Source organism: Oncorhynchus masou, chromosome 33 (genome assembly GCF_036934945.1).
Source record: "Oncorhynchus masou masou isolate Uvic2021 chromosome 33, UVic_Omas_1.1, whole genome shotgun sequence".
In the NCBI taxonomy this organism is placed as follows: domain Eukaryota; kingdom Metazoa; phylum Chordata; class Actinopteri; order Salmoniformes; family Salmonidae; genus Oncorhynchus; species Oncorhynchus masou.
In genome coordinates this window covers 44894368-44907396 of record NC_088244.1, presented here as the reverse complement: position 1 = coordinate 44907396, position 13029 = coordinate 44894368, and the positions used below count along the sequence as shown (strand labels likewise).

Sequence of the window (13029 nt, the reverse complement as noted above, 5' to 3'; positions counted from 1 at the left end):
AACTGCACATGGGGACAAAGATCATACTTTTTGAAGAAATGCCCTCTGGTCTGATGAAACAAATATAGAACATTTTGGCCATAATGACCATCGTTATGTTTGGAGGAAAAGGGGGAGGCTTGCAAGCCGTAGAACACCATCCCAACCTTGAAGCACGGGGGTGGCAGCATCATGTTGTGGGGGTGCTTTGCTGCAGGAGGGACTGGTGCACTTCACAAAATAGATGGCATTATGAGGACGGAAAACTATGTGGATATATTGAAGCAACATCTCAAGACATCAGTCAGAAAGTTAAAGCATGGTCGCAAATGGGCCTTCCAAATGGCCAATGACCACAAGCATACTTCCAAAGTTGTGGCAAAATGGCTTAAGGACAACAAAGTCAAGGTATTGGAGTGCCCATCAAAGCCCTGACCTCAATCCTATAGAACATTTGTGGGCAAAACTAAAAAAAGTATGTGCGAGCAAGGAGGCCTACAAACCTGACTCAGCTACACCAGCTCTGTCAGGAGGAATGGGACAAAATTCACCTTATTGTGGGATGCTTCTGGAAGGCTACCCGAAATGTTTGACCCAAGTTAAACAATTTAAAGGCAATGCTACCAAATACTGAGTGTATGTAAACTTCTGACCCACTGGGAATGTGATGAAAGAAATAAAAGATTAAATAAATCATTCTCTCCTATTATTCTGACATTTCACATTCTTAAAATAAGCTGGTTATCCTAAAAGACCTAAAACAGGGAATGTTTACTCGGATTAAATGTCAGGAATTGTGAAAAACTGAGTTTGAATGTATTTGGCTATGTGTATGTAAACTTCCAACCTCAACTGTATACGACATTTCCTTCCTCTGGAGGCCACCAAATTATAAATGCACGCTATGATTTTCTCACATCTGAGATATTGCCTCACATGCTGGTCACAAGCATGAGCTACTATTCTGAAGCAAATTGAATCGATCAACAAACAAAAACTTACCACCAACTTACCACCATTGTCATATAAGTTACAACCATAATTGATTTAGTCTGTATAGCTTTAAGCAGTATGTAAACTCAGCATACGGCTTACACTCCGCTGTAAACTCAGTAAAAAGAAACGTCCCTTTTTCAGGACCCTGTCTTTCAAAGATAGTTCGTAAAAATCCAAATAACTTCACAGATATTCATTATAAAGTGTTTAAACACTGTTTCCCTTGCTTGTTCAATGAACCATAAACAATTAATTGCAATGTCCGTAATGTGAGACGCCTAAGACAGAGCTACAGGGAGACAGGATGGACAGCTGATCGTCCTCGCAGTGGCAGACCACGTCTAACAACACCTGCACAGGATCGGTACATCTGAACATCACACCTGCGGGACAGGTACAGGATGACAACAACAACTGCCCGAGTTACACCATGAACGCACAATCCCTCCATCAGTGCTCAGACTGTCCATAATAGGCTGAGAGAGGCTGGACTTGGGGGCTTGTAGGCCTGTTGTAAAGCAGCTCCTCACCAGACATCAGCGGCAACAACGTCGTCTATGGGCACAAACCCACAGTGGCTGGACCAGACAGGACTGGCAAAAAAAGTGCTCTTCATTGACGAGTCACGGTTTTGCCTCACCAGGGGTGATGGTCGGATTTGTGTTTATCATCGAAGGAATGAGGGTTACACCGAGGCTTGTACTCTGGAGCTGGATCGATTTGGATTCTGGAGTATATGCAAATTGCCATCATACAAACTGAGGCAGCAGACTTTGTGAAAATTCATATTTGTGTCATTCTCAAAACTTTTGGCCACAACTGTACTGGTGTCTGGAACTATATTGGAGGGATGCAGCACCATTCTTCCACGAGACATTCAATCATTTGGTGTTTTGTTGATGGAAAACTCTCTCCGGGCACTGCTCCAGAATCCCCCATAAGTGTTCAATTGGGTTGAGATCTGGTGACTGAGACGGCCATTGCATATGGTTTGCATCGTTGTCATTCTCATCAAACCATTAAATGACCACTCATGCTTTGTGGCTGGGGCATTGTCATCCTATGGGGGCGTAGCCCTGGTAGCCAAAGTAATGGCCTGAATTGATTTCTACATGATCGAATGCTTATTACTTCATTTAGTTAGGAACCTGTGTGGAGGCATCCCTCATTTTGTAAAGTTTTTCCCATTATTTTGCCAGTGACCTGAACATCTAACCTCAACAACAATTTTGATGAAGAATTGATTGGGGGGTTGAAGAAGGATAAGGAGGCAATGATGATGAAACAACATTAGCTGGATCACTTCAGATCACGTTGTCGTCTACATGTTTCTTCCTCGTTCATCCCGATCCTGACCCACTTCCCAACTCGCCTGGCAATGGCAGAACCGGCACCACATGGAACGCCATCCCACTCCTCCCCTCAGAAGCTCAGGCAGTCTCTTTGCTAACCCACAATTTAATGAAGTTATAGGTTGTATCACATCCGGCCGTGATTGGGAGTCCCATTAGGGCGGCACACAATTGGCCCAGTGTCTTCCGAGTTTGGCCTGGGTAAATAAGAATGTGTTCTTAACTGACTTGCCTAGTTAAATAAAGGTAAAAATAAATAAATGGTAGTGGAGCGGCCGGAGAAGAGTGGCATGCATACACCTTCTCTCTGATGTTCTCCCACTTCTTCATATCTATCTCTGCCCAGGAGCTGGGCTTTGTGAATTATTCATCAGAGAGCTCTCTTTTCTTCTTCTCCTCTGTTGCTTTTCTTCTCGCTCTCTCTCTCTGTGTCTCTGTCTCTCTCTGTCTCTCTCTGTCTCTCTGTGTCTCTCTCTGTCTCTCTCTGTCTCTCTGTCTCTCTCTGCAAATGGCCTCATTTGAAGAACGGCATACTTGGAAACAATTAACCAGCGCCCATTTACTTCCCCATAAATAGAAAAGGACAGTTATTTTCTACCGTTTCTCGCCAATTTTCTATCCATGCCACAAGTCTATGGTTTTTACCCATATACCTTAGGGTGTGGGTTTCTCATACAGAGTGGTCAGTCACCTGTAATTGGCTTTTACAATGTGCTCAGACACCTCAGATTGGCTCATACAGAGGTGTCTGCCACCTGTGATTGGCTCATACAGTGCGGACAGGGCCAATGAGATTACCTGGAGGGAATTGATTGATACAGGTAGTATCAATCAAGTACTATGGATGAGAGTCTGCTACATGTTCAGACTTGACCAAAGGTTTGTGCAGGTACAAAAAAGGGAGTGGGGGGGGGTTAGCAGTACTTTCAAACTGGGGCGGCAGGGTAGCCTAGTGGTTAGAGCATTGGACTAGTAACCGGAATGGTTGCAAGTTCAAACCCCCGAGCTGACAAGGTACAAATCTGTCATTTTGCCCCTGAACAGGCAGTTACCCACTGTTCCTTGGCCATCATTGAAAATAAGAATTTTTTCTTAACTGACTTGCCTGGTTAAGTAAAGTTATAAAAAAATAAATAAAAATTGACCCGCCAACCCCCTTCTTTCAAACCTTTTCATCCTCCATCAACCTCTACTCTATTTTTAACCTATGCTGAGTACCCCACTCTTCCTGTCTTTAGCCCCCGCCCCCTCTTTCAACCCCTAACCCCTCAATTCCCATCCTTCTCCTTCAACCTCTCTCACTGCTCCCTCACCCCCATCAATGCTAACCCCAATTGTCTCCCATCTCAGATCTCCACGCGCCCAGCCCATGCCTGGCAAAGGCCTGCGAGTTTGGCGCTGTGTGTGTGGTGAAGAACGACAAGCCCGTATGTGAGTGCCCCGAAGCCTGCCTCCAGACACCCGACCCAGTGTGCGGCAGTGACGGCCACAGCTACGGCAGCCATTGTGAGATGAGGGCCACGGGCTGCGCCCTGCAGAGGGAGATTCACATCCAGCACCGAGGACCCTGCGGTGAGTACCAGACTATACAGTAGTACACTATGTAACCTGACCAGGAAACAGGAATATTTCTGGGCCCTAGGGTATAAGGTCATGTGATGTGGTCAGAGAAAAACTCCTGGTCTTCAAAGGATACTTCTGGATTTTGGTAATGAGGCCCTTTATCTACTTCCCCAGAGTCAGATGAACTGGTGGATTCCATTTATATGTCTCTGTGTCCAGTATGAAGGAGGTTAGGGGTAGTTTCTTGAGCCAATCACCCCATTCCTTCTGCAGGCATCTTTAGATCTTAATTCAGAGCAGATATTTAAAGGGATACTTCTGGATTTTGGTAATGAGGCCCTTTATCTACTTCCCCAGAGTCAGATGAACTTGTGGATTCCATTTGTTGTCTCTGTTGGAAGGAAGTTGCTAACTAGCTTTAGTGTAATGACTGGAAGTCTATGGCTAAAGCCTGCAATTTCCCTATTATTGACCTTTCTCGTTGAAGATGCGATCTACTTCCAATGAGACGGGGAACAGCCATGCTCCTATTCTTGAAATGGTGACTGAGTCATGAGTCTTTGTCTGCTCTCGAGCACCGGGGTAAAAATATCCTGGCTTCCGCCTGCACTCATTTCATTGCCTGTTATCTTTTTCTTCCCTAAAGTTGGGTTCGTCCACTTGACGAAGCCATTTTAGCTAGACTTGTTAATGGCATCTCTAGTGCTCATTTTCCCATAAAGGGTCATTGTTGATGGCAATGATTAACATTTTCCTTTTATCTAGAAACTGTTTGCGCCCGTTTCTTCCATTCCATGTCCTTTCCTCTTAGTCATCAGCCAGAGTTCACTCTGCAGCTTTAGTTTGAATACAATTCTATTTTACTGTAGATGTGGTCTATGGCAGAGGCATATATCTGCACAGTAAGGAACATGTACAGTAGGCTGACATGTCATGTGTAGACTAACTAAGCCCAGACGTGAACAAATTCAGATAAATATTTACATCTCTTCACTTCTCTCTTCTCTTATAGGCTACTTAGTAAAGTTCATGCATGTTGCCTGCATGAAGCCATTTGGTCCTAAACAGGTAATAGCTTTTGATTTGATTGGATTAGGATCTCCATTAGCTGATGCCAATGGCGACAGCTAGTCTTACTGGGGTCCGACACATAACGGAAAATACATTACAGACAGTTACAGTTACACATCCAGTACCAGTCAATAGTTTGGATACACCTACTCATTCAAGTGTTTTTCTTTATTTTAACTATTTTCTACATTGTAGAATAATAGTGAAGACATCAAAACTATGAATTGACACATATGGAATCATGTAGTAACCAAAAAAGTGTTAAACATATCAAAATATATTTTCTATTTGATATTTTTCAAATAGCCTCCCTTTGCCTTGATGACAGCTTTGAACACTCTTGGCATTATCTCAGCCAGTTTCACCTGGAATGCTTTGTGGGAACTCTTGCAGGAGTTCCCACATATGCTGAGCACTTGTTGGCTGCTTTTCCTTCACTCTGCGGTCCGAGTCATCCCAAACCATCTCAATTTGTTTGAGGTCGGGGGATTGTGGAGGCCAGGCCATCTGATGCAGCACTCCAACACTCTCCTTCTTGGTAAAATAGTCCTTACACAGCCTGGAGGTGTGTTGTGTCATTGTCCTGTTAAAAAAAATGATAGTCCCACTAAGCCCAAACCAGATGGAATGGCGTATCACTGCTGAATGTTGTGGTTGCCATGCTGGTTAAGTCTGCCTTGAATTCTAAATAAATCACAGACAGTGTCACCAGCAAAGCACCCCCACACCATCACACATCCTCCTCCATGCTTTACGGTGGTAAATACACATGCGAAGATCATTTATTCACCCACACTGCGTCTCACAAATTTGGACTCCAGTCCAAAGGACACATTTCTACCGGTCTAATGCCCCTGTTTCTTGACCTAAGCAAATCTCTTCTTATTATTGGTGTCCTTTAGTAGTGGTGTATTTGCAGCAATTCCACCATGAAGGCCTGATTCACACAGTCTCCTCTGAACAGTTGATGTTGACATGTGTCTGTTACTTTAACTCTGTGAAGCATTTATTTGGGTTGCAATTTCTAAGGCTGGGAACTTCAATGAACTTATCCTTTGCAGCAGAGGTAACTCTGGGTCTTCCATTCCTGTGGTGGTCCTCATGAGTACCAGTTTCATTATAGCGCTTGATGGTTTTTGCTGCACTTGAAGCAACTTTTTGAAGATTTTTGAAGCAAGTTCTTGAAATGTTCCATATTGACTGACATTTATGTCTTAACCTCTTGATGCTATGGGGGCGCTATTTCATTTTTGGATGAAAAACGGTCCCGTTTTAAACAAGATATTTTGTCACAAAAAGATGCTCGACTATGCATATAATTGATAGCTTTCGAAAGAAAACACTCTGACGTGTCCAGAACTACAAAGATATTTTCTGTGAGTGCCCTAGAACGTGAGCTTCAGGCAAAACCAAGATGAGATGGCATCCAGGAAATGAGCAGGATTTTTGAGGCTCTGTTTTCCATTGTCTCCTTATATGGCGCTGAATGCGAGAGGAGTAAGTCTGCCCTTTCTGTCGTTTCCCCAAGGTGTCTGCAGCATTGTGACGTATTTGTAGGCATATCATTGGAAGATTGACCATAAGAGACCACATTTACCAGGTGTCCGCCCGGTGTCCTGCGCCGAAATTGGTGCGCAAAAGTCAGCTGCAAGTATTTTTCCATGGAATTTAGAGAAGAATGCAAGCTTCCACGAACGATATATCAATGAAGAGATATGTGAAAAAACACCTTGAGGATTGATTCCAAACAACGTTTGCCATGTTTCGGTCGATATTATGGAGTTAATTCGGAAAAAGTTTGACGTTGTAGGTGACTGAATTTTTGGTTCGTTTCGGTAGCCAAATGCGATGTACAAAACGGAACGATTTCTCCTACACACAGACGCTTTCAGGAAAAACTGCGCATTTGGTATGTAACTGAGAGTCTCCTCATTGAAAACATCCGAAGCTCTTCAAAGGTAAATGATTTTATTTATTTGGTTATCTGGTTTTTGTGAAAATGTTGCGCGCTAAATGCTACTCAAAATGCTAAGCTAGCTTAGCATACTCTTACACAAATTTGTCAATTTCTATGGTTCAAAAGCATATTTTGAAAATCTGAGATGACAGTGTTGTTAAGAAAAGGTTAAGCTTGAGAGCAGGCGCATTATTTTTATTTTATTTGCGATTTTCAGAAATCGTTAACGTTGCGTTATGCTAATGAGCCTGAGGCTTTAGTCACGATCCGGGATGGGGAGTTTCAACAGGTTAAATTAATGATGGACTGTCATTTCTCTTTGATTATTTGAGCTGTTATTGCTATAATATGGACTTGGTGTTTTACCAAATAGGGAAATCTACCTTGTCACAACACAATAGAAATACATTAACAACTCTGTCATCTCAGATTTTCAAAATATGCTTTTGAACCATAGCAATTCACTAATTTGTGTAAGAGTATGCTAAGCTAGCTTAGCATTTTGAGTAGCATTTAGCACGCAACATTTTCACAAAAACCAGATAACCAAATAAATAAAATAATTTACCTTTGAAGAGCTTCGGATGTGGAAAAATACTGGCAGCTGACTTTTGCGCACCAATTTCGGCGCAGGACACCGGGCAGACACCTGGTAAATGTGGTCTCTTATGGTCAATCTTCCAATGATATGCCTACAAATACGTCACAATGCTGCAGACACCTTGGGGAAACGACAGAAAGGGCTGACTCACTCCTCTCGCATTCACAGCCATATAAGGAGACAATGGAAAACGGAGCCTCAAAAATCCTGCTCATTTCCTGGATGCCGTTTCATCTTGGTTTTGCCTGTAGCTCACGTTCTAGGGCACGCACAGAAAATATCTTTGCAGTTCTGGAAACGTCAGAGTGTTTTCCTTCCAAAGCTACCAATTATATGCATAGTCGAGCATCTTTTTTGTGACAAAATATTGCGCTTAAAACGGGCACGTCTTTTTATCCAAAAATGATATAGCGCCCCCAGAGTTTCAACAGGTTAAGAAGGAAAGAAATTCCACAAATGAACTTTTAAGAAGGCACACCTGTTAATTGAAATGCATTCCAGGTGACTAACTCACGAAGCTGGTTGAGAGAATGCCAAGGATGTGCAAAGCTGTCATCAAGGCAAAGTGTGGCTTTTTGAAGAATCTCAAATATAAAATATATATTTTGATTTGTTAAACACTTTTCTGTTTACTTAATTCCCTCATTAAAATGCAAATCAATGTATAACATTTTTGACATGCATTTTTCTGGATTTATTTGTTGTTATTCTGTCTCTCGCTGTTCAAATAAACCTACCATTAAAATTATAGAATGATCATTTCTTTGTCAGTGGGCAAACATACAAAATCAGCAGGGGATCAAATACTTTTTCCCCTCACTGTATGCAGGTTTAAAAATATATACTTGTGTATTGATTTTAAAGAAAGGCATTGATGTTTATGGTTAGGTACATTGGTGCAACGACAGTGCTTTTTTCGCAAATGCGCTTGTTAAATCATCACCCGTTTGTCGAAGTAGGATGTGATTCACTGAGAAATTAACAGGCACTGCATCGATTATATGCAACGCAGAACACGCTAGATAAACTATTAATATCATCAACCATTTGTAGTTAACTAGTGATTATGTTTAAGATTGATTGTTTTTTATAAGATAAGTTTAATGCTAGTTTAATGCTAGCTAGCAACATTCCTTGGCTTCTTGCTGCCCTCGCGTAACAGGTGGTCAGGCTCCTCGTGGAGTGCAATGTAAGGCAGGTGATTCAAACAGTCACACTTCCGGGGCAATCCGTGGTCCTATCTGCAAGGGATGTGGGCTGTGTACAGGCTGCTAAGGAAACCTGGCTAGCGTGACAGCTAGCTAATGTTAGTTAGAAGCTAGGCTAGCGTCTGTGCCAATAAGGGAACAATGAGCTAGTGCTCTGGAGAAAAATAGACCTAATATTGTTCCCTGCAATACAGTGAATGCCCTACACCTTATTGTGATGTTGTATGTTGACAATTATTTGAAAATAATTCTGTTTATTCATAGTTATTTTGCAAAAGAAAGCCACGAAAAAGATACACGTTTCAATGCATGCCACCGGAACTTGAACCCTAAAATAAAATACACTGCTCAAAAAAAATAAAGGGAACACTTAAACAACACAATGTAAATCCAAGTCAATCACACTTCTGTGAAATCAAACTGTCCACTTAGGAAGCAACACTGATTGACAATAAATTTCACATGCTGTTGTGCAAATGGAATAGACAGGTGGAAACTATAGGCAATTAGCAGGACACCCCCAATAAAGGAGTGGTTCTGCAGGTGGTGACCACAGACCACTTCTTAGTTCCTATTCTTCCTGGATGATGTTTTGGTCACTTTTGAATGCTGGCGGTGCTTTGACTCTACTGGTAGCATGCGACGGAGTCTACAAACCACACAAAAGTGGCTCAGGTAGTGCAGCTCATCCAGGGTGGCACATCAATGCGAGCTGTGGCAAGAAGGTTTGCTGTGTCTGTCAGCAAAGTGTCCAGAGCATGGAGGCGCTACCAGGAGACAGGCCAGTACATCAGGAGACGTGGAGGAGGCCGTAGGAGGGCAACAACCCAGCAGCAGGACCGCTACCTCTGCCTTTGTGCAAGGAGGAGCAGGAGGAGCACTGCCAGAGCCCTGCAAAATGACCTCCAACAGGCCACAAATGTGCATGTGTCTGCTCAAACGGTCAGAAACATACTCCATGAGGTTGGTATGAGGGGCCGACATCCACAGGTGGGGGTTGTGCTTTACAACCCAACACCGTGCAGGACGTTTGGCATTTGCCAGAGAACACCAAGATTGGCAAATTCGCCAAGGGCGCCCTGTGCTCTTCACAGATGAAAGCAGGTACACACTGAGCACATGTGACAGACGTGACAGAGTCTGGAGACGCCGTAGAGAACGTTCTGCTGCCTGCAACATCCTCCAGCATGACCGGTTTGGCAGTGGGTCAGTCGTGCTTCGATGATTCCAAGATGGCATAGCAGTTCAGACGTCTTTTGTCCTCGTCTTGTTGTGTCCCGTATATATATATTCTTACAACTTTTTTCACAAACCTTTTTATATATATTTTTTAATTTTCCATAAACTCATCTTCAAAACACTCTCCTGCAACCCGCCTCACCAATTAATATTTATAAAAAAAGTATTATTTAACTCAAATCTGTAATCCTCCAAGAAGCTAGCCAGAAACTAGCCAGAAGCTAACCAGGAGCTAGCCAGAAGCTAATCCAGAAGCTAATCAGAAGCCAGTTAGCTTCTTTATTGGCTAATCGTTATTATTCAGCTAACCACGGTTTGTGGTCATCAGCTATCCTTTAGCTCAAAATTCTATCGGCAGTTTTGTACGGCGCAGCGTGGCTCGGAACGGAACATACCGGACCGATTTTTCGCTCCATGTCCCTGGATTTCAACCGCTAACTCTGGACATTCATACCTAGATCTCACAGCTAGCTAGCTGCTATCCGTGTGACTATCGGCTTTTGTCGATTCCGGAGCAAACATCAATTATTCCGGAGCTAGCCAGCTGAAGAGTTCCATCAATCACTCCTGGGCTACAATCACCTATCCGGACCCAATTTACTGCCTACGCGGTTCCCCACCGGGCCTTCACAACTGGACTGCCGACGTTATCTACCCAAAGGAGTTATCCGGCTGGCTCCTCCGTCGCAACGTTACCTGAACGCCCATCTGCGGCCCGCTAACCGTTAGCTGTCTTATCGGCTGCTATCTGAATAGACAATCGGACAATTTATTTATTTTTATTATAACTTTTTTTTTTTTTTATTATTCTTTTTGGGCCTCTATAACTATATCTATTGTTTTTTTTGTGTGATTTGGATTAATCCCCTCTACCACACGGAACCCCACTAATCTACTGACGGAACGCAAGAGGTGGCTAATAACAGACCTCCACTCTGTCAATCACCACATCCTCGTCGGCAGACTCGACAGCCTTGGTTTCTCAAATGATTGCCTCGCCTGGTTCACCAACTACTTCTCTGATAGAGTTCAGTGTGTCAAATCGGAGGGTCTGCTGTCCGGACCTCTGGCAGTCTCTATGGGGGTGCCACAGGGTTCAATTCTTGGACCGACTCTCTTCTCTGTATACATCAATGAGGTCGCTCTTGCTGCTGGTGAGTCTCTGATCCACCTCTACTCAGACGACACCATTCTGTATACTTCTGGCCCTTCTTTGGACACTGTGTTAACAACCCTCCAGGCAAGCTTCAATGCCATACAACTCTCCTTCCGTGGCCTACAATTGCTCTTAAATACAAGTAAAACTAAATGCATGCTCTTCAACCGATCGCTCACTGCACCTGCCCGCCTGTCCAACATCACTACTCTGGACGGCTCTGACTTAGAATACGTGGACAACTACAAATACAGTGCCTTGCGAAAGTATTCGGCCCCGTTGAACTCTGCGACCTTTTGCCACATTTCAGGCTTCAAACATAAAGATATAAAACGGTATTTTTTTGTGAAGAATCAACAACAAGTGGGACACAATCATGAAGTGGAACGACATTTATTGGATATTTCAAACTTTTTTAACAAATCAAAAACTGAAAAATTGGGCGTGCAAAATTATTCAGCCCCTTTACTTTCAGTGCAGCAAACTCTCTCCAGAAGTTCAGTGAGGATCTCTGAATGATCCAATGTTGACCTAAATGACTAATGATGATAAATACAATCCACCTGTGTGTAATCAAGTCTCCGTATAAATGCACCTGCACTGTGATAGTCTCAGAGGTCCGTTAAAAGCGCAGAGAGCATCATGAAGAACAAGGAACACACCAGGCAGTTCCGAAATACTGTTGTGAAGAAGTTTAAAGCCGGATTTGGATACAAAAAGATTTACCAAGCTTTACACATCCCAAGGAGCACTGTGCAAGCGATAATATTGAAATGGAAGGAGTATCAGACCACTGCAAATCTACAAAGACCTGGCCGTCCCTCTAAACTTTCAGCTCATACAAGGAGAAGACTGATCAGAGATGCAGCCAAGAGGCCCATGATCACTCTGGATGAACTGCAGAGATCTACAGCTGAGGTGGGAGACTCTGTCCATAGGACAACAATCAGTCGTATATTGCACAAATCTGGCCTTTATGGAAAAGTGGCAAGACGAAAGCCATTTCTTAAAGATATCCATAAAAAGTGTCATTTAAAGTTTGCCACAAGCCACCTGGGAGACACACCAAACAATGGAAGAAGGTGCTCTGGTCAGATGAAACCAAAATTGAACTGTTTGGCAACAATGCAAAACGTTATGTTTGGCGTAAAAGCAACACAGCTCATCACGCTGAACACACCATCCCCACTGTCAAACATAGTGGTGGCAGCATCATGGTTTGGGCCTGCTTTTCTTCAGCAGGGACAGGTAAGATGGTTAAAATTGATGGGAAGATGGATGGAGCCAAATACAGGACCATTCTGGAAGAAAACCTGATGGAGTCTGCAAAAGACCTGAGACTGGGACGGAGATTTGTCTTCCAACAAGACAATGATCCAAAACATAAAGCAAAATCTACAATGGAATGGTTCAAAAATAAACATATCCAGGTGTTAGAATGGCCAAGTCAAAGTCCAGACCTGAATCCAATCGAGAATCTGTGGAATGAACTGAAAACTGCTGTTCACAAATGCTCTCCATCCAACCTCACTGAGCTCGAGCTGTTTTGCAAGGAGGAATGGGAAAAAATTTCAGTCTCTCCATGTGCAAAACTGATAGAGACATACCCCAAGCGACTTCACAAAAAAATACAGATTTATCTCTTTATGTTTGAAGCCTGAAATGTGGCAAAAGGTCGCAAAGTTCAAGGGGGCCGAATACTTTCGCAAGGCACTGTACTTAGGTGTCTGGTTAGACTGTAAACTCTCCTTGCAGACCCATATCAAACATCTCCAATCCAAAGTTAAATCTTGAATTGGCTTCCTATTTCGCAAAAAAAGCATCCTTCACTCATGCTGCCAAACATACCCTTGTAAAACTGACCATCCTACCAATCCTCGACTTTGGCGATGTCATTTACAAATTAG

At 43.1% G+C, this 13029-nt stretch overlaps 1 protein-coding gene across 1 annotated transcript in view; it reads left to right on the top strand.

Moving 5' to 3' along the window:
• LOC135527407 (agrin-like) overlaps positions 1 to 13029 on the top strand; it is a 567339-nt gene that overhangs the window by 390646 nt on the left and 163664 nt on the right. The window contains 1 exon segment of the mRNA XM_064955939.1: positions 3678 to 3899. Coding sequence (XP_064812011.1) covers positions 3678 to 3899 — 222 coding nt within the window.